At 40.2% G+C, this 22,894-nt stretch overlaps 1 protein-coding gene across 4 annotated transcripts in view; it reads left to right on the top strand.

Annotated features, from left to right (window-relative positions):
* GAREM1 (GRB2 associated regulator of MAPK1 subtype 1) overlaps positions 1-22,894 on the top strand; it is a 204,838-nt gene that overhangs the window by 166,109 nt on the left and 15,835 nt on the right. For all 4 annotated transcript variants that reach the window (XM_086682696.1, XM_086682695.1, XM_086682697.1 and 1 more), the window contains one exon: positions 15,255-16,427. In XM_086682696.1, coding sequence (XP_086538822.1) covers positions 15,255-16,427 — 1,173 coding nt within the window. The remainder of the gene's footprint in view (positions 1-15,254; positions 16,428-22,894) is intronic.

Here is a 22,894-nt window from a genome sequence, read left to right as displayed (position 1 = left end):
TAAAAAATAAATAAAATACTTGAAATCAAACTTTAGGTGGTAATACTGTACAGGAAATGAGAGGAGTAGCTATTTTTTTCAAATCTATGTCTGTTTGAGCATCTAACTAAGGTGGTAGTAAATGGAAGATGAGGGGCACCTGGGTAATTCAGTTAAGCGTCCAGCATCAGCTCAGGTCATGATCTTGCGGTTCGTGAGTTCGAGCCCCACGTTGGGCTCTCTGCTGTCAGCACAGAGCCTGCTTCAGGTCCTCTCTTTTCCTCTCTCTCTGCCCCTCTCCCGTTTGAATGCACACACACACACCCTCTCTCTCAAAAATAAATAAATATTAAAAAAAAAGAAAATGGGAAGTGAGATGGTGAAGGAGATGAAAGAATATGTGGACAGGTAACCTCTTGCTCATTATCTGTGTCCATTGGCTCCAATCTCTCCAAAGCTAATGGCATTCGATATTTTTAAAACAACAGTCACCTGCCTCTTTCACACTGTTTCCTTTATCCATTTCAGTTTTTGGTTCCTGTGGTGAGAGTTTTGTTTCTTTTTACCTGCTTTACTGCATGTTTGTTTTTAACTGTAACCGGCATTTTCTTTCTTGTTTCTTTTAGTTGTTCATCAACGATCTCTATTGTCATGTTCTTTTCCAGTCAGAAGATGACCTAGTTCAGTTGGCCATCCCAACTGAAGGCTCATTCCTCTACCTTTTAATAAGAAAAATCGCCACCTAACAATTTGCAGGCATACATCTTCTTCTAAACAAGCTGTCGTGGATCTAAAGAGCATGTTGGAGTGCGTAGTGTAGCTCAGGCTCTGAATTTGGAGCTGAGTTCACACTCCAAGTCCAGGCATTGACTATGAACACAGAAAGGTCACATGACCCCTTTGGTCCTGGTGTCATCACCTGCAAAATGGGGGTGATTCCACCCTCCTCGTAAACGTTTCATGAGAATTTCATGAAGTAATGGCACTAACGTGCTTTGCAAGTGACTAGTATTGGAGTTCACCAACCACAGCCTTGGAGTAAGGCACCTGTTTCGCAAATAAAGCTTTATTGGGACACAGCCACTGCATCCATATACATATATGTTCGGTGTCTGGCTGCTTCCACAATATAACAGTGGAGTTGAGTAATTGTAGCAGAAACCAGATGGCATACAAGTCTAAAATTACTACTGTCTGGCCCTATAAGAAAAAGTTTGCCAACCTCTGATTCAGAACATAAAATCATACTAAAATTAAGTTTCCCATTTAAAAAAAAAAAAAAAAAAGAATTCCCAGCACAGATTATTTCACTTACTCTTTATTTAGTACTTTGTACCCTGGACTCTATATTAAAACCTCAGTACAGGGGCGCCTGGGTGGCTCAGTCGGTTGAGCATCCGACTTCAGCTCAGGTCACGATCTCGCGGTCTGTGAGTTCGAGCCCCACATCGGGCTCTGGGCTGATGGCTTAGAGCCTGGAGCCTGCTTCGGATTCTGTGTCTCCCTCTTTCTGTGCCCCTCCCCCATTCATGCTCTGTCTCTCTCTGTCTCAAAAATAAATAAACGTTAAAAAAAATTCTTTTTAAATAAATAAATAAAACCTCAGTACATAGTAACTGTTGTTTCAAAATACCCCTTCACCTCAAGTACTTCTTTGGAAACTTATCATGCTGGTACCCAGTGAATTATTTCAAATGTTTTCCAGCCTTTTGAACTGAGCCCAGTAATGATGAAAAATTTTCCCACACATACACTTTCTGCCATCAAAATAATGACTAACAAATTCAGTCCTAATTTCAGTTCTGTCTTTACTGAGACATAAGCAGAGGGAAGAAAAGATGGCCTTCAGTTTGGCGTTGGGTAACTTGCCATCTCTAAGTGTGGAAGAGACATTCTGGCTTCACTGCTGTCGCCCAAAAGCCTCTTCATTAAAATTAGTGCTCTCGAGTCAGAGAGAGTCCAAATACCCTAATCTGGATGCTATAATGTTGCTATTTTCATTCCAGCTAGTGAGGTCCAAGGTTTCAGCTGTTCCAAGCATAGATTTCCCCAGAGGCAAAATAACAAGTTTGCATTGTCTCAACTGGGGAAAACGTCCCACTGGGGAATTGTGAGATTTCAGTGAGAGCGGGAGCATAGGCACCACCTCTGCCTGCACAGATCTCTTCAGAGCCATTGCCATGTGGTCTGGGGCGAGAGCGAGCCAACGTTCTTGTCACCTACATCTTGGCTTGTGATTACTGGGTTTGGCACCTGTTTTCTGCAGAGGTGATAATGTCTAGCAGCAAAGCTATCCTAATGGTTGGAGAAGGATTGCAGCGTTGTCTTTTTTAATAGGGAAAAAAAAATCCTGTTAAGATTCAGAGACTTAAATGCTAACTGAGCTTCTTAATACTGAGAAACATGACCAAGAGTAAAATGATAAAATATTATAAATAATCTCACGGGACTAGGAAGTTTACAGACAGTTTTGAAAATCGCCACGTTCTTTAGATCTAAAGGCCCTTAACACAACACTGAGTCCTACTCCTTTTAGCAAATAGGAAAACTAAGAAACAGATGTTAGCCGACTTCATTGATTCGCACAAAGCCACAAAACCACTTAGCAGCAAAGCTTAGTCTCCTGATTCAATCCGGTCATCTTTGTGCTCCCCCAAATGCTATTTGTGGATTTCAGATAAGGCTCACAATTGTGATCAGAATACCCTTTCGCGTTGACTCAGTAGCTTGCATGGTTAATTCATTTTCTTATTTAAAAATCCAGGGGTGCCTGGGTGGCGCAGTCGGTTAAGCATCTGACTTCAGCCAGGTCACGATCTCACGGTCCGTGAGTTCGAGCCCCGCGTCAGGCTCTGGGCTGATGGCTCAGAGCCTGGAGCCTGTTTCTGATTCTGTGTCTCCCTCTCTCTCTGCCCCTCCCCCATTCATGCTCTGTCTCTCTCTGTCCCAAAAAATAAATAAACGTTGAAAAAAAAAATTTAAAAAAAATCCAAACAAAGGTGTCCAATAATTACTACCTAGCCAAATCTTCCTGTCTTTTGTACTTTGGAACACCTATGGTCTCACACATGGGACTTGGCAACAGTCTGAGTGTTACACATGTAAGTTTTTAGATCTTTCCTGATGCAAGCATTTAAAAGAGAAAATCCTACAAGTTAACTTACTGTCAGCATCCGTGCAGCATGTATCTAAGTGAACCCTTTTGAACAACAACAAAAATACTTCTGTAAAGGGTTAGCCCCAAAATTTTAAAGTATTAGCCAGTATTATCAGAGAAACAAGGCTACATACAGTTGGGTTCTCGGATTGTTGCTTGAAGCAGCGTTAAAGATACACTGACATGGCTTCAATGCACCATTGAATAAATAAGGAGAGTTCTAAAGTTTAACGTGAGTGATTCGTGCAACTCGATGCTGAACTTTGGATTTTTTCCAAGGCTTCCAAGTTACTGAGAATCCACTAGGGTTTTATCCCCAACTCATAGATTTGAGGCAATTCATGTGCCTTTTATCTTAACATATTAGTTACCCTTTTTTAAGCTGCCATCTGAAAAAGATGAAATAAAGCTCTTCCCCCTGTGCCAACTAGTTGGACTGTATCTTATTTCCATGTATAAAGTAGTTAACAAGTGAAACATATGTCATGCTACTCTCTACTCATTTTAACAGAACAACTACAGATGAGGCCTTGAAAATACATTAATTGGGAGGTGTTAGGCTGCTTGTGATTCTACTCTTGTCTGTTTCATTCTATGACATCTTCCTGATCATTTTGTCTTTCGGGCAAAAACAGCTTGCTAGTTGCCTTTGTTCTGCATTTGTCGACCATCCTATGGTCGTCCTAAAGTGATACTTCTTTGGGGGAATTTTGTGGGTGGACGTGTTGTTTTAAGAGTGTAGTTCAGGTGTAACCATCATTCCGAGTTTAAAATACCATGCCTAGTGTCTGTCTTGACAATTCAGAAGAAGCATCTCTTCCCCAAGTTGTAGGATTGTAATAATCAGAGAGGTGGGTTTTTCTTGGGAGTTTTCAAAACGAATAGGGATTATTTGCTCTGGCATTTTCTACCTCTCTGGAACCTTTCAAGTGCAAGTAATTCTAGTTAGCCAGATTTGGGGGGGAGCTGTGAATTTTATCCGAAGTTCTGTCCAAAAAAAGAACTATAATTTCGTTTGTTTCCTAAAATGTAGAATACTTTTCTGTCATCTTAAAGAGAAGTCCTTGAACCAAAGTTAAACTTCTCTCCATCTCCCGAGGTGTTGTATGACTTTAGTCTTTGCATGAAGAGACCTTCCACCCCGAGAATTGGGTGTTTTACGGTCTCGGTAAGATTGTTTGTTGCCTTTTATTGGTTAGAGTACCTGCCTTAATTAACCATCCCTTTGTCCAGTTTTAATTTCCACTTCTATTCTGCTGTGGTCTGGTAACAGTTTGAATGGAATTTTTATTATAGGGGAGTAAGCATGCTGAGATATGGTCTTTCAAGGCTTTTCTATAAGCCCTAACATTAACATCATATTTTTTTTGGCTGATCAGAGGCCTTGAGCTCACTGCCTTGTTCTTGACTATATTCCAGAGAGATCAGAAATTATCAATTATTGGCCAATCTAAATTTTGTCAGATGTAAGAAAAAAAAATTTTTTAATTGCATGTTTTCTTTACCATGAGTCAGATGTCCTTTATTTTCAAGAGTCATTCAGAATGATAAATTGGATACAATCGTGAGGTTAATTATGTCAGTGTTTGAAGATAGCCCAGTGGCTTTGATTTTTGTTGTTCTTGTTGTTGTTGGTCTTCTGAGTTTTTCAGGCCTTGTCTGGAAAACAACCATTTGGCAAGCCCTCTGCCATACCACTGCAAATTAAATCATTGCCACGCACTTCTCCTCCTTGCCCTATTTCCTGTTTAAAAAGAGAGAGGAACACTCAGGATTGACATTTATCTTAACTCTTCATGCCTGTTGTTCCTCATTTTCTGCCATTCTCCCAAAGAAAAGAGATACAAAAATTGAAGTTTGGGGGGAAATGACCTAATACTAATCAAATATTAGTTATTTGACCTAGCAGTCAGATCAATCCTGATTTTTTTTTTCAAGAGTTGAAATGTTGACCTCTGTAACATGTTTGATCTTTAGAACAACTGTTCTTAGAAAACAGATTATCTGTTGCCAGAGCTGTCTGTGGGTGTGGGTGTGTGTAAAACTTTATATCAGTGTTTTAAAATGTTGCTTGACCATGGGGTATTAATTCTGAATGGTATTATGAACAGTAAAACCCTGATAGTTTCCTGGATTAGACCTATTAGAGTTGTTTAGATAACACACTCTGAATTACTTCCTCTCAGGAAACATTGAAACTGGAAATGTTAAGCAGGCACGCATACCGAAGCACTTAGACAGAACGCATTGTTTCTTTTGCTCTTACAAAAATAAAAAAGGAAAGAAATTATGCAAATAAATCACATCTGTGGAAACCAGAGGAGACTGGCTCAACTGCCAGAGGAAGAGCATTTATTCAGGAGATTCTTCACCCGTCACCAGCAGTGACCACAAGATCGGCTGGGACGCTAGTCTCATAATTTATGCAGAACTAATTGCTGGCATTAATGATGCCATCAGGGTTGGGAGCGTGGAATTACAGATTGTACTCACATATGTTATACGTTTTTATGCATGGGAGTAGGAGTAACTTCCTCTAGAAGTATACACATACACAAGAACGTCGACAAAACTGTTGAATGTGCCCAGAGAGTGACATTTAGTAAGGATAATTTTGAGCTGTTTAAACTGTGCACGTCCCGTCTTGATTTGTGTCTCACAAGCTACACGGACGTTCGCTTTCAGTTCTTTCGGTGTGTGGTACTCACTAGACCCCATGATTTCTTCATTCTAGAAGGTGTATGTTTATAAAGGTAAATTAGGAAAAATATATTAAGTTGATTTAAAGGTCTAGAAAGAAACATCTGCTCTGTTACTCCGTCGCAATCGAGAAGCTCCTTGGATGTTAACTGGAAATAGTTTGTTGTGTGAGTGAGTGTGTGTGTGTTTCTCAAGTCTCATGAGAACCCTTTCTCTCAACATCCCTGTCTCCATCCTGATCCAAATGGATGAACTGCCAAGTTTTTTACAAAGTTTTACTAAAAAGGAAGTACAGCAGTGCATCTGAGCATTTTGGAGGCTAGTCTGCCTTAAAACGGTGTGTTTTTTTGAATCATTTCAATGTGTTCACTTCCTTTGGGATGTAACTGTAAGGATATTTCAGGCCCTATTCTGACATTAAGTTTTATTTGGGGATAACACATTGAATAAAAACTTGAGCAATTCTTCAGTACAGAAGAAAGGATAATGCTTGAAGTAGTGGTTAGGGCTTGAAAACAGTAGTAGGTAGAAATAGAAGCCAACATGAACCTACACAGAGGTGAAAGTCAATATGAAACAGAATTATTAAGAAGTTAAATGTTTTTGTGGGGTGCCTGGGTGGCCCAATTGGTTAAGACTCTGACTTTGGCTCAGGTCATAGTGTCACGGTTCAGGAGTTCAAGCCCGACATAGGCACCAACCCCACGGTCTGCTGTCCATGCAGAGCCCTTTCAGATCCTCTGTCCCCTCTCTCTCTGCCGTCCCCTGCTCATGCTCACTCTCTCTCAAAATAAATAAAAGAATTTAAATGTTTCGGGGGCGACTGGCTGGCTCAGTTGGTAGAGAATTCAACTCTTGATCTCAGGGTTGTGAATTCGAGCCCCAAATTGGGCACAGAGCTTACTTTTTAAAACTTCTTTAATGTTTTTATTGTTCATAAAAGTAATATTAATGGCCTCTATTTATTGAGAACTTGCCACTGTGGGAAGTTGTTTACATACACTGATGAAGCTAGTAGAGTAGACGGTAGCGGTAATGTTCTCATTTTGCCTGAGGTCACCTAATACTAAAGGCAGATACAAACTCAGCTCATAACTTAGTTAATAGTTTTGTTCCAGTTAATTTCCAAAGGCCATAGATCTTTTCACTCATCTATCCCTGGGCTTGGCAAACTTTTTCTGTAGAGGGACAAAGAATAAATACATTTGTGGTGGGGCACCTGGGTGACTCAGTGAGTTAAGAGTCCAACTCTTGGTGCCAGCTCAGGTCTTGATCTCATGGTTGAGAGTTCAAGCCCCGCATTGTGCTCCACACCCAACATGGACACTACTTTTTAAAAAAATTGTTTTAGTTTGCGGGCTTACAGTTACCGTTGCACCCACTCAGCGCTGCCATTGTAGAGTGAAAGCAGTCGTAAACTGTGCATAAAGGAATGAACACAGCAATGTCCTAATAAAACTTTATTTACAAAGTCAGATGGTGGGCCACATTTGGACTATGCACAATAGTTTGCTGACCTCTGATCTGTATTATTGTAAACATAGCTAGATGCTAGCTGAAAATAAAAGCCTTAGGGATAAACTAAAAGTAGAATTAATAGCAAATGAATCTTCATAGGGACTCTTCGTGACCAAAGTCAAGAGAATAAAGTAACTGAAGCCTTGAGTCTATAAGTCCTGTGGGAAAAGAAAGTCAGCCCTGGTATGTGCCAAATACTGTAATTTATAAATGATTTATTAGCTTAAAAAAAAAACTCTCTTCTCTGGGCACCTGAGTAGCTCAGTCGGTTGAGCATCTGACTCTTGATTTCAGCTCAGGTCATAATCCCGGGTCGTAGAATGGAGCCCTGCATCAGGAGCATGGAGCCTACTTACTCCCTTGCTCCCTCTCTTTTTAGAAAAAAGAACAACCTAATCTATATTCTTTAAAACTCTCAAGGTCATAAAAAACAAGGAAAGACCAAGAAACTCACAAAATAAAGGACTTGTGATATCCTGGCTTGATCCTGGAACAGAAAAAGGACATTAGTGGGAAAAAATTAATGAAGTCCAAATAAACCTTGTGGTTGACTTAGTAGTCTTGTATTAGTGTTAATTTCTTAGTTTTGATAATAACGTGCCACGGTTCAGTAGCATGTTAACAGGAGAAGTTAGACAAAGGGTATACAACTTTGCAACATTTCTGCAAATCTGAAATTATTCCAAATAAGTTCATTTATATTTATTTTATTTTATTTTATTATTTTATTTTTGTTAGAGAGTGTGCAAGCAGGATAGAGGGTCAGCAGGGTGGGGGAAGAGAATCTCAAGCAGGCTCCACGCTCAGCACAGAGACTGATTCGGGGCTCCATCCAGTATCCTTGGGATCATGACCTGAGCTGAAATCAAGAGTCAGATGCTCAACCTACTGAGCCACCCAGGCCCCCCAAATTGTGCTTATTTATTATTAATTTATTTATTTAGATTCCTAAACTTATTCCAGTATAGACGCCCAGATGAATACAGAGTCTGAAAGTAAATACAATTAAATTGAGGTCTTGTTAAAAATAATAGCAACACTTAATCTTAGTCACCTAAAATGGACTTGGGGAGCCTGAACTACCATTAAAATAATATTGTGCTGGCATTTATGTTCTGATAGTGCCTGCTACAGAGAAACACACTTCACTAACAAGACAATGGAGCTGTTTGTTTTCTATAGTGCTAATACGGATTGACAGATTGCTGTTCCAAAGTTTAAAATTACATAGAATGACCTAGAATAGTGGGTAAGAAACTATTTACAGAGATTGCCACTGTCAGGTTTTCTAAACACACACTGATAATTACCGCTTAGTAAATAACATGAACATTGCTGGTCACTTTACCCAGATGCTTTTTCAGTAACATAAAAGAAAAAAAATCTATCTCCAGCTTAGCATAAATAAGCTTGATACGAAAACCCGACAAAGATACCATAATAGAGCTATAGACTAATTTCATCTGTGACTAAGATACATAAGTCATAGATGAAATAGTATCAGAAGAATCATGTAGTGTAGTTTTAAGTGCACCACGCTCATAATTATTTCAGGCATATAGGGTTGTTTCAATATTTGAGAGTCTACTCATATAAAACATAGCACATCAAAATTAAAAATAAACATGACTATTTTATTGGATACAGAAATGGCATTTGATTAAAAACATTTTTAAAATTTCTTTGTAGAGGGGCACCTGGATAGCCCAGTCGATTGAGTGTCCTACTCTCTTGATTTCAGAGAGGTTGTGAGGTCGAGCCCCACTTCAGGCTCTGCAATGGCAGCGTGGAGCCTGCTTGGGTTTCTCTCTCTCCCTCTCTCTCTCTTTCTGCCCCTCCGTTGCTCTCTATCTCTCTCTCTCTCTCTCAAAATAAATAAACCTTAAAAAAAAAATTCTTGTAGAAACATTTAGAAAACTAGAATTGGTAAGACACATTACTAATATGATTTAAAAAATCCATGTCAAACCATCAAATTCCTCATTTGATATTAAAATACTGATGATATTCATATTAAAATATGGAACAACACTCTCACCACCATACTGTTGTCAGGGAGAAGGGTTGAAAACAAAAAAAAAAAAAAAAAAAAAAGATAAAGTTTGCATTGGTTACGTAAGATTTAGTCACTTAAGAATCTCAAGGTGATCAACTGGAAAAAACTCTTGCCGTGAGGTTCCTGGACATAGGGGATCACAACAAATCATATGCAGCCAGTACAAATGAACAGCAACGTTCAGGGATCGGCAACAAAGGCAAACTTAATTAGGGAAATAAAATCTCAATAAATGATGAGCATTGTCATGTGCTTATTTATAAATATGATGATGATGTCACTCCTTGCCAAAACAGCAGGTAGATTCACTGCCAATAAAATTACCAATGCAAACCATAGACAAAATGATTGTGAAGCTCATCTGGAAATATAGGCAAAAATATCTAAAATTTTCTTAGTGCCCTGTTTTAACTTTTTTTAAAGTGTATTTATTTTGAGAGACAGAGCAGAGGAGGGGCAGAGAGAGAGGGAGAGAGAGAACCCCAGGCAGGCTCCGTACTGTCAGCATGGAGCCTGATGCAAGGTTCGAACTCACAAAAGGTGAGATCGTGACCTGAGCCAAAACAAAGAGTCGGACGCTTAGCCGACTGAGCCACCCAGGCGCCCGCTGTTTGAACTTTTTATTTTGAGATACTTGCAGTCTTAAAAAATGTTTGCAAGAATAATAAAAGATCTCCCTAAATACAATAATAAAAGATTGCCCTAAACACCATACCAGATTCACCAGCTTTTAATATTTTGCTACATTTGTTTCATCATCCTCTACCCCGTATATACACATATACATACACACATATAACTTATATTTTTCTGAATCATTTCAGAGTGAATTACATACATTATGCCCTTTCCTCCTTAATACATCAGTGTATATTTCTAAGAATAAGGATATTTTTTATGTAAAAATAGCATTTTTTTTTATTTTTTTTAACGTTTATTTATTTTTGAGACAGAGAGAGACAGAGTATGAACGGGGGAGGGGCAGAGAAAGAGAGAGACACAGAATCTGAAACAGGCTCCAGGCTCTGAGCGGTCAGCACAGAGCCCGACGCGGGGCTCGAACTCACGGATCGCGAGATCATGACCTGAGCCGAAGTCGGTCGCTTAACAGACTGAGCCACCCAGGCGCCCCAAAAATAGCATATTTTTACATAAGTGATGTGATACTCTACAATCCATCCAAGTTGTACTTCATAGCATTTTTTTCCCTTTAGTTCAGAATCCATTCCAGGATTGCATGTTGCATTTACGTTGCATTTTGTCTTTAATTCACTTTAACCTGGAGCAGTTCCTCAACCTTTCTTGTCTTTCATCACATGGATGTTTTTCAGGAACATACACCAGGTATTTTATACAATATTTCTCAATTTGGGTTTGTCTGTTCTTTCTTTGTAATTAGGTAAATAGATTCTAGTAATGCAGTTGTAGGTGGAATGTTCTATAACTGAGGTCCTAAAATCAGGAATCACATCCAGAGGCACACGACATGGGGATCCCTCTCTGGTTGTATTAAATTTGATCACCTGGTCAGAGTGTTGTTTAGTTTCTCCAGTCTGTAGTTATTTTTTCTCCCCTTGCAATCAGTATGCATTTTGAGGGAAGACACTCTAAGACCACTCACATAACCTACTCAATCAAACTCATCCTATAAATTAAGCATTCTTAATATTTCTTGTGTAGACCAATCTTGAATCCCACCACTCCTGTGCATTTGTCACCTTACCCCCTTCATTTTTTTCATTCATTCCTCATTTTGATAACAGTGTGGACTTAGGCATTCCTGCTTTGTTCAATAGATTATAATTAATTGCAGTCTTTATGTATTATGATGTTCAGATCATCCCAGATTTGGCCAGTGGAGGCCAATTCAGGCTGACTCCTGTGTCCTTTTGACATGTTCCCATCATGTCGGGAGCACTTCTTCACTTTCTGGCACAACAAAATGTCCCAAGCTTATCTTATACCTTTCCTGCCCTAGTCCTGGAATCAAGATTCCTTTTAGTAGGGAATGGTTTGGGACACTAGGTATATTCGGTGATGTCTTTACTTCTAATCCCTTGGAAAGAACAAAGCTAAGACATAGATGTGTGCGAGCATGTACAGTTTCCTAAAATTATGAGTTAATACAAATGCCTCCCAATTTCAGTCAACCCAGTGGAGTTCTTTCTTACCTTTCCTAGTTCCACATTTCTGTCTTCCCTCCACAGTGAAAATTCTGGCTCTCAAGAGAATATGTTTACTCATTTGTTTATTTTTGCAATATACATAAATGGTCTCAGAATCCCTATGTCCATTCTCCTACGCAAAACAAATCTACCTAAAAGAACACCATAGGGGTTGGGTTTTTTTTCCCTACTGACAGTTGACGTCAAAGCATTTTAAAGTTACGTGGATGATTTCTCTGTCTCTGTCCCCTGTGTGGTAAGTTTTTCTTTGAAATAAGATTGGATTCATCTGTTTCCATTTGCATTCAGCTTTCAGTTTCTTTTAAATTTTTGTTGACTTTATTTTATTTTTGGAATATGTTGGAACATTAGCATATCTCCTAAACATTAAAACTCGATAGCAAGGCACACTCACAGAGGTGTCCCTCCCTCCTTACCTCCCTTAAGTACCAATTTCATTGTTTTCTGGTTTGTTTTTCTTGTATTCCTTTTTTTATATATATAAAAATAAGCAGAAAAATATATACTGCTTTTTTTCCTTCTTTTTAAATGAAAAGGTAGTATATTATATAAACTTTTATGCACTTTGGGTTTTTTTTTTCACTTAATATATCATGGAAGTCATTTCATGTTAATTCATTGAACTCATTCTTGTTCTTTTTTGCATAATACATTTTGTGTTTATTTTGTGTTTTGTGTTTATTCTATCAATTTCTTATGTTTGGGCATTTAGATTGGTTCTGGTATTGTACAAATACAAATAATACTCAACTTTGTGCATTTGTATTTTCATACTGATGGAGGAATGTCTTTGGGTAATTTCCTAGAAGTAGGATTGCTGAGTGGAGGGATAAATGGGTGCATAGTTTGGTTAGATATTGTCAAATTCCCCGCCACGGGGAAATCATTTTGCATTTCCACCAGCTATGAACAAGAGTACCTGTTCCCTCATAGCCTCCCCAGCTGAGTATGAGTTCAAGCTTTTGTTATCAGTGTTCGAGATAAGACGCGGTATCTCAGTATAATTTTCATTTACTTTTCTCTAATTATAAAAGAAGTTGAACATCTTTTCCTTGGTTTGAAGTCTGTTGTGCACTTTTTTTTTAGTGAATTGGCTTTTTATGACTTTTGCCAGTTTTTCTGGAGGATTTTTGGTCATTTTTTTAAAAGTTGCTTATGTAGGAGCACCTGAGTGGCTTAGGTCCATTAGGCATCCAACTCTTGACCTCAGCTCAGGTCATGATCTCACGGGTCGTGGGTTCAAGCCCTGCATCGGGCTTTGTGCTGATGGTGCAGAGCCTGCTTGAGATTCTCTCTCCCTCCCTCTCTCTGACCCTCCCCCACTTGTGTGCACACTCTCTCTCTCTCAAAATTTAAGTTGCGTATGTATTAAGGGTGTTAGTTCTTTACTTGCAGAAATATTGCAGATATTTTCTCTCAGACTGTTACTTGACTTTTGACTTTGCTTCTCGTTTCTTGCCACCCAAAAATGTTTTGAGTCAGAATAACCACAAATGAGGGCTTTTGTTATCAGATCTGAAAATGTAAGATAAAGACGTAGAAATTGAAACAACTTAGTTATGATGAGACAGTAGGCAGAAAGGTCATTAAGATAAATGGCCCCAAAGTAGATACAAATATAAGTTACAATGAATGTATGTGTTTTATAATTTTTTTGATTTTTTTATTTGGACTCCATGCCCAGCATGGGGCTTGAGCTCACAACCCTGAGATCAAGAGTCGCACGCTCTACCCACTGAGCCAGGCAGGCACCCCATGTGTTATATAAATTTAGTGCATGATCAAAGTAGCAGCACTTCAAATACGTGATGAAAATAGTTATTTAGGAAGTATACTGGGCAGTCATTAACTGTTTAAAAAATGAAAGTGAGATCTCTACCTTTAATAATCCATCAAAGAAATTTTAATTAAATAAGTTAAATAGTTAATAAATGAAACACCATCAAAATACTAGAAGAAAATATTGGTTAAATGTATCAGTTTTTCTCAATCTCAGCACTACTGAAATCTGGACTAGATCATTCTTTGCCATGAAGGATTGTTCTGTGATTGTGGCATGTAACAATATACCTGGCCTCTACCTGCTAGGTGTTAAGTAGCACCCTCCCAGCCATGACAATCAAAAACGTCTCCAAACTTTGTCAGATGTCCTCAGGGCCTGGAGAATGGAGACAAAATCACGCCTAACTCAGAACCAATGATTTGTATTAACTAGTAGAAGCGTAATGCCCAAGAATGAAATTACAAAGGAGAATTTTGAAAATGTTTGCTACATAGGAAGACAAACCTTTAGCACTTAAAGAAGTTATAAAGTTGAAATTCAAGCAACAAAGTGAAAAATATATAGCATAAAGGACATTGACATTACATGAAAAGTAACAGGTAAGATGACCATCCCATTAGCAAAATGGGTGAAGGACACAAATAGACAGTCACAAAGTAAGAGACCTAAATAGCCACATAAAAAATACCAAAACATATTCACCATCCTAATAGTCAACTAAAGCAAATGGAAATAAAATGTGAATGAATAAACGCAGGATGCATGCTTTACCTTTAATATTGGCAAATGTTAAACTTCTTTATCCTGAGTATGGAGAGGCAGGTAATTTCGTAAAGTGGAAGAAGTATAAATAACTATAACATTGATAAAGCACAACAGCAAGTACATATTAGACCTCTCAAGTGCATATATAGCTTTACCCATGCAATTCAACTTCTGGGCCTTTATCTTAAGGAAATAGTTGAACTGTAAAAAAAAATAAATAAATAAAATAAAATTCGTTGCAGTACTATTTACAATTGCCAAACATTGGGAAAACTCATCGAATAATAAAGAACTAGTCAAAAATTAAGGCACATCCCCAGATAATCAAATACAGAAGGTCAGTACATGAGAAAATGAATATAGTGAGAAACGAAACAAGAAAACTGTGTGTGTGTGTGTGTGTGTGTGTGTGTGTTCACAAATCTCTGAGATAGACGACACGTCTCGTTTCTTTTTTTCTCTTGTTTATATAAAATTGTTAACATAGATTATCTTTAGTGGTAAAACTATAGAATTTGTTCATTTTTACATCTGTATTTTCTAATATTTCTTCCAATGAACATGAGTAGAATAAAATTCAAGAACAGGGAGAAATAAAACATTTTTACATCTTCTGTCCCAATTCCAATTTCAGAAAGTTTCATAAAATTTTAATACTAAAAAATAAGGAATTTTCTTACAGTGGTGTTCATGGAAGCGTTTTTTATAACTGGGAAAGACAGAATGATGAGATTAATGTCCCCAAATAATTATTCATACGATAGGCTATTCTACATAGACAAAGAAACTGGAAGGATGTTTATCAAACCATTAACCATGGCTGTCTCTGAATCAGGCCCGTGGGTGTTATTTTCTTTTTGTGTCTTTTCTCTGTGCTTCTCAAATTTTTATTAATGAACAGATTGCTTTTTTCTTCAGAGCCGAGTGTGTTTTTAAAAGGTTAAATGATTATCTTCGTGTTATTGTTAACCATATAAATTTTATACAAGGAATGTTAAAATAGCGTTTTCCTCTGTATGTGTGCTCGTGTATCTTAATGGCAAGTTGTCTCCTTCTTTGTGGGAATGGACTAAGGGAAACTAACCTAAAATTTGATATATCCTATTGTAGGTTGCCTCGGGTGAGTGCAACGAGGACACCGAAGTTTACAACATCACCCTCTGTACTGGGGATGAACTCACTCTAATGGGGCAGGCAGAAATCTTGTATGCAAAGACTTTCAAAGAAAAGTCACGACTCAACACAATCTTCAAAAAGATTGGGAAACTCAATTCCATCAGTAAGCTGGGCAAAGGCAAAATGCCCTGCCTCATTTGCATGAATCACCGGACCAATGAAAGCATTAGCCTTCCATTCCAGTGCAAGGGCAGATTTAGCACCCGGAGTCCCCTGGAGCTTCAGATGCAGGAGGGCGAACACACCATCCGCAACATTGTGGAGAAAACCAGGCTCCCCGTGAATGTGACTGTGCCCAGCCCTCCCCCCAGGAACCCCTACGACCTCCACTTCATCCGTGAGGGGCATCGCTACAAGTTTGTGAACATCCAGACCAAGACAGTGGTGGTTTGCTGTGTGCTGCGGAACAACAAGATCCTCCCCATGCACTTCCCTTTGCACTTGACCGTCCCCAAGTTTAGCCTCCCAGAACACTTGGTGAAGGGAGAAGTGTGGCCCGAAACCCTGGTCCATCACTGGCTGGGTATCTGCCAGGAACAGTTCGACATCGATGAGTATTCCCGGGCTGTCCGAGACGTGAAAACTGACTGGAATGAGGACTGCAAGAGCCCCAAGAAGGGCCGGTGCTCTGGCCACAACCACGTGCCCAATTCGCTTAGCTACGCTCGCGATGAGCTCACCCAGTCCTTCCACCGGCTCTCCGTCTGTGTGTATGGCAACAATCTCCATGGCAACAGCGAGGTGAACCTTCATGGCTGCAGGGACCTAGGGGGAGAGTGGGCCCCCTTTCCTCATGACATCCTGCCCTACCAGGACCTGGGTGACAGTGGGAGCGACTACCTTTTCCCGGAAGCCAGTGAGGAGTCAGCAGGCATCGCAGGCAAGTCAGAACTCCCGTACGAAGAGCTCTGGCTGGAGGACGGCAAGCCCAGCCAGCAGCCCCTCACTCGTTCCCTGAGCGAGGAGAGCAGATGCGATCAGCCCAGAGGTTCTGTCCGGTCCAAGTGCGCAGCCTCTCCTCTTCCTGCCCCCGGAGCTCTGGGAGCGGCAGTGAAGTCTTCAGAGATCGCCCTACCTCCGCCTCCAGTGCCTCCCAAATCTGAAGCCGTAAGTCCCTTCTGTTTTTGAGTGATGGCGCCCTTCCGTCTCTCTGCTCAGGCATCTACTAATGCATCTTCTTTCCTAAAGAAAAGGAAAACTCCCCGATGGGAAAGTATCCGGAGAAGCAAATCTGCTTAATTTGGAGTGAAATAGAGATACTTGCCAGATTATTTTTACCAGTTAGGAGTCAGAGTTGTACTCTACGTTTGATGAGAAACCTTGAGAGTTTGTAACGGGAGGGGTTTAAACACAACTTTCGCTGCCGCCTGGAGAGCGGATAATAGGGAGGAGAGGGCAGACCGCGGGAGACCAGAGAAGAGACATTAGAGTAATGGAGGTAGGAAATGATGAGGCCTGAACCACAGCAGTTGGTAGCAGGGAGAAATGAGCTGCTTCAGAACATGTTTTAGAGGTAGACCCGAGTGTACTTACTGATAAATTGGATGTGGGTAGTGACGGAAAGAGAAATCAAGGAAAACGTCTGCAGCTTTAGCCTGAGCAACAGAGTGGGTATTTAGAGCCAGTTACAGTGGTACAGACTAAAGGAAGAGTAGATTTATTTGGGGGGTGGGAGGAGAGGGATCAAGAGACATTGGCATGATATGTAACCCTTTCCTGTATCCCTGAAGTTACATTGAGATCAAAGCACAGTAGGTGTGCCCGTGTATGTGCACACACGCTCACACACCAGAGCAGAACCAGGAGCTGGAGTGGTTCTGTTTTAATGCCTTAAACATAACTCGTTCAGGGCTCCAAGGGCTTCTATCAAATCTTAATGTAAAAAGGTCAATACGGGACAGGAGAAAGGGCCCTCTGTTGTGACTGTATTCTTCGATTGACAGGCACTCTGAACCTCTGCTCCTCCTTTTTAATCATTGGAATTCATTATCTCTGAATCAAGAAAGCATTAGAGACATAGGGTGTAGTTCTATTCACTTATTTGACATTGTCTATTGCAGTGGTTTTCTTTTTTTGTCTCTAACAGAAGCTTAAAAAAAAAAAAAAAGGCTGACATGAATCACAATAAATAGAAGAATTAAAATCAGAACTCATCTGACTGAAGCACATTGAGGGGCAGGGGTCTCCATGTGTCCCTGTTCTCTCTCTGTTCCTCCCGGGGGTCTCAAGACACCTCTATGGAACCCTGCAGCTTTGCAGAACCCGGTTTCAAAACCCTGGAAACACTGGGTGGGATGTGAGAAATAAGACCATCAATAAGACTGGACTCTGCTATCTTTGGGTTTTATAGGGAAGTTAACATATGAAATGAGATGACTGTCATACAAGTGAAAATATGATAAACAATAGAAGAGAGACATATACAGACAATGTGTGTGGCAGTCCGGAGGAGAAAGAAACTTCTGGTTGGGTGATGCATGAGATAAGCTTCATGGAGATGATGACATTTTAAATGAGCTGGTAAATAGACATGAATTGGAAGAGCAGAGAAATGAGAAAGAAAGGCATTCCAGGCAGAATAGCACAAGCAAAGGTGTGGAAGCTGGAACAGGTGCGGAAAAACAAGGAGTTCTGTTGAGCCAGTGGAATAGGGTGACTAGGATGTCTGAAAGGCAGTGATGGCTGAAAAGGCTGGAGGCAGGTCATGGACAGCCCCGAACATCAGGCGGCACTTTGTACCAGGCGTCATGCTGGTACACGTCATCCTGAGAGAGGATCCCCCCCTCTGGCCATTTGCTCTAGGATATAACCCCCCAGAGACCGCCGATCTGGACTTGCGCTTGCTCCTTGCAGGATCTTCCACAGACTTTAAGACACGAGCCCAAAGATCCCTGTACCCAGTAGGGGCCATGGAAAATTGGGGGGAAGTCTTGGTGAAGTTAGAGTCCTTGGCATTTTCATTCATGTCCGAGGATGTTCCTCTCCCCACTTCCCCCAAGAAAACAGGTAAAGGAGACACTCCTCCTGGAAAGTAAGGAGTTTTCAGTATGTCTCAACTCAGCTCTTTATTTGATGTTACTGGAAACTTGGAACCCTGATCTTCATTAGGGCTGTGACCATGCCAGCTGTTCCCATGCAACTTTGGTCCTACTTGGCACATAGGGGGGGACTCATGTTTGTTGACTGATTGATTGACTCATCCGTGGTGGTCACACCCAAAGTCATTATGTAACTAAGTCTAGAAATAGGAACCTAGTGCCACTTGTTTGTTCTGTGGCATAATTGAAAGATGAGTAAGAACACAAATATTAAGAGGCTCTATCTTGACCTTGGTACTAAAAATGTGAGAGTTAAATTTGAAAGTAAAAGCCAACCTCACAGGAGAAGAAAAGATTTTGGTCTCCAGTCTTCGATGTAATTTCTTACAAGAGAATCTTTTCAGAGCATGTCCAGTGTTTATAGAATACTTTTAAAAAAAATTTTTAACACCTGAAATCACTTAATTTACTTGAAAAAATTAGGCATTTCAAATGAAGTCATATTTTTCTATTGGCTCTGTGACCATGAAATGAGTTTTCCATTTTTAGGAAGTATGTGGGATCCAGAGAACGTCATAATTGTTAGATGTGGCTTCAGCTTGTACTTTTCAAAAGGGAACTTTAATGGGGCATAAATTCAAGTGCTCCACAGAATTAAATAAAACTTTTTTGGAAAGTTGTACTGGAGTGAGTCCTGGGAGAAAGACATGCCTTGTATCTTAACAGCTGCCCCGCCTAATAATTAAAGATGGTAATAAGCTTTCAAGTGAGGCCACTTTCAAGTGAGACATCATCTGGGAAGGTGACAAATCCCCCCAGGTCTTTAAGGATAGAAGGTGCTGGAGCAATGGAATGGAGTCAAAGAAAGTATGTCTTTTTTTTTTTTTTAATTTATTGTTTTTTAATGTTTATTTTTGAGAGAGAGAGAGCAGAGTGCAAGTGGGGGAAGGGCAGAGAGAGAGGGAGACAGAGGATCTGAAGCAGACTCCAGGCTCCGAACTGTCAGCACAGAATCCGACGCAGGATTCGAACCCACGAACCACGAGATCATGACCTGAGCCAAAGTCGGACACTCAACTGACTGAGCCACCCAGGCGCCCCGAAAGTACGTCTTTCCTAGTAAGGGAAGCAAAGCTGGTAATCAGTGAACGAACTCTGTTTGCCACAGCCCATGACCCAGGCCTGTTAAGACGCAGTGGTACAACAGCTCCATTGCAGTGTCTATCAGCCTATTCATGTCCTTCTAACTCTTCTCTTCCTCCTGCACTTCCTACCTCAGGGTCCTGAGTCACAACATGGACCTGCGCTCTCTCCCCAGCAAATTCTGGAGCTGTTTGTTTCTTTCTGTAACCGTGAGAATGAATCTTTCCCCTTCAACCATCATGCTTACTGTGTTTCCTGCACTGTGCTGCAGTTCCGGAGTCCTCAGGGTTATGTTTTCAGCACTTTCCTACCTGTATCTTAAGGTGGAAAACTAGGTGGTGGGGCCAGATAGAAAATCCTCAGTGGAGGAGTAATTGATGTATCCCTATTAGACTTTGTATTTGATGTGGCTATTTAGAATTATGCTCTAGTCACCATGTGTCTATATAAAGATTGTTTAATACAGTTTTTTTGAAAACAAAACTCTGCCAGTTATTTTTCCAGAATATGAGAAGCTATTCCCTTCCTTATAGGAATAGCCCAGGAGAAAGTAAGCATAGCTCCAAATAGAGAAAGGATGCAGCCAGTTGAACTCCTCAGAGTTGTTGCAGATGAGCTCAGACTGAAAGGGCACGCCCAGATCACTGAATGGTGACATTTCACCTTCTTAAATTGTGCAAAGTGCCCTCAAATCAGAATGACCTGACAGTCCTTCTTAAGTGGATTATCCGTTTGGTTCATACATTTATTCTGAACACATCTTCTACTTCATAACATCGTGGGCCTCTCCCCATCATCTTAATTTTTTGGGTACCGGTTGATAGGTCTAAAATATTTACCTGGATACACTCAACAAGTGTCTTTTTTTTTTTAAGAACTTAAAGAACTGTTTTTTTTTTTTTCCTCTTTAGAAGATGCCATTTTGGGGGTGCCTCGCTGGCTCAGTAGGTTGAGTGTCTGACTGAATTTCATTTCAGGTTATGATCTCATGGTTCGTGGGTTTGAGCCCCACATAGGGCTCTGTGCTAACAGTGCGGAACCTGCTTGGGATTCTCTGTCTCCTTCTCTCTCTGCCTTTCTCCCGCTCATATTCTCTCTTTCTACCTCCTCTTTTTTTTTTTTTTTTTTAATAAGAAGGTGCTTTTTTTTAAGTTTATTTCCTTACTTTGAGAGAGAGAGCGTGAGCAAGCTGGGAAGGAACAGAGAGGGAGAGGGGGGGAGAGAGAGAGAGAGAGAGAGAGAGAGAGAGAGAGAGAATCCCAAGCAGGCACCACACTGCCAGCACAGCGTTCAATGCAGGGCTCAAACTCCACAAACCGTGAGATCATGACCTGAGCCAAAATCTAGAGTCAGATGCTTAATCGCCTGAGCCACTCAGGCGCCCCACATTCTCTCCCTCTTTTAAAAATAAATAAACATTTTTTAAAAAAAGATGCCATTTGGAAAACAATAATGGAAAGACTTTATATTGCATGAAATTCTACAAATAGAATGTATGAGTCCCAAGCTGTTCTGGTCTGCACACTGAATTACAAATCATCATCAAAACTGTAGAATCACAGCTCTTCTAAAATCATTTATGCAACAGTGTCCAACCTGGGGACTCCAGAACCTGGGGATTAATATCCTCCATCATCTTCAGTAACAGAAAAAAAGGTCTATTCACTCTTGGTTATTGACATGGCAGCAATTCCTGAGGTTCATGAAAAGAAAATCATCAAAGGAAGTTTAGGTTGTGAGCCACTGGCTTAAACCAAGTATTACTGCCATATTGATGAAGAATGCGATAACCATAGTGAGAGCATGATTCCCCATAGCCCCTGAGAAACTAAGCACAAGGATTTGTTATAAGATGGATTGGTAGCATATATTCATTGCATAAGGCTTAAAGTCCATCATAAATAAAGTTCCTGTGATAGAGCATGCTGTGTTGTTGGTGTTTGGGGAAAAATAAGACTTACAGGGTGAGTTTAATGCTACATTTGATCGGACCTAGTCCAGTAGGTGCTGGAAAAAAAACGGACTGAGCTGTACAGAAGTGAGTTGGGGTATGTGAATCTGCCTCACACTGGCTAAACAATTGGCAGGTACATGGAAAGAAATGCCAAGCATCCCCAGAGACTTCATTTCCCTGTCTCGGTGGAATTTAACTAGAAGCAGGGAGAGAAGTGACCTGCCACACTATGTGATAGATAATTAGAGGCACATTAAGAGCCATGGATTGGAATCCTCCTCACTCTACCACATAGTAGCTTCGTACCTTTGGCAAAATACTTAACCTCCCTGAGTCAGTTCCTGTGGGGAGAATAACAGCCTCTTCATTGCATTATCATACCACACAAAGTGCTTGGCACTTTGCCCGAGCACTTGGTAAGCATTTAATAAATAATAGCCATAACTTCATATGGGATAGATTCCAGTTTAGGGTCAGATAGAAAATGATTTTGTGGAGGCTTTTTCCCTCAGTCCTTCCTTAATGAGGGTATGGTAAACCCTCTCAAAGGGTCAAGGAGGCTGACGGAAACAGGCACATCAACCTCCACAGCCAGCTCAGTATCCAAGCGGGCGCCATTGTCCCCACATTCCAAAAGCACATGTGATAGTTTCATTTTGCTGGGTCTCTGAGATATTACAAAAAACGTACTGGGTTTAAAAACAAAGGGGCTCCTGGGTGGCTCAGTCAGTCATGCGTCCAATTCGACTCAGGTTATGGTCTCACAGTTTGTGAGTTCGAGCCCTGTCTCACTCTGTAGCTGACAGCTCAGAGCCTGGAGTCTGCTTCGGATTCTGTGTCTCCCTCTCGCTCTGCCCCTCCCTGCTCCCTCTCTCTCTCTCTCTCTCTCTTTCTCTCTCTCTCTCTCAAGAATACCTTACATAACTACCAAAGTTAGGAAAAAGCTATAAAAAGATGTTCATTTATAAACTCAGAAAAGTGGCTATGAGAATGGATTTTGCTCTGAATTTTTATTTTATTTTGTCTTTGGAATTTTTTCCTGTATCAAATGTTAACCTTAGAAAAGGCATTAAAAGACAGATTTTCTTAAATAAATCTGACACAATGTTCAGGCTTAGGTACTAAAAAGATTACTCTGGAAGTGACTATTTATTTTTCAAAGTAATTGCTCTACAAAAAGATTCACTCAGGATTCCACTAATTAATGAGGTCTCCTAAGGCATTTGACATTTAATTAATTTTAATTACGACTTTTGAGGAGTACCCTGTAAGCAAGCCATACCTACGTTCCCATTTGTTAATTGAAATAAGTACTAAATTATTATTGTGTTTTGGTAATTTTGAAACTAATTGCCTCTGGTTTCATGTAGGTTATTTGTTTTTAAATGAAAGCTTCTAAGCCAAGAAATGTTTTTCTCCTGTGTCCGTTGAAAGTCTCA

This window comes from Puma concolor, chromosome D3, assembly GCF_028749965.1.
Source record: "Puma concolor isolate L17-30 chromosome D3, mPumCon1.1.hap2, whole genome shotgun sequence".
NCBI lineage: Eukaryota > Metazoa > Chordata > Mammalia > Carnivora > Felidae > Puma > Puma concolor.
Note: the sequence above shows the minus strand (reverse complement) of the source record. Positions and strands in the feature narration are given on the sequence as shown.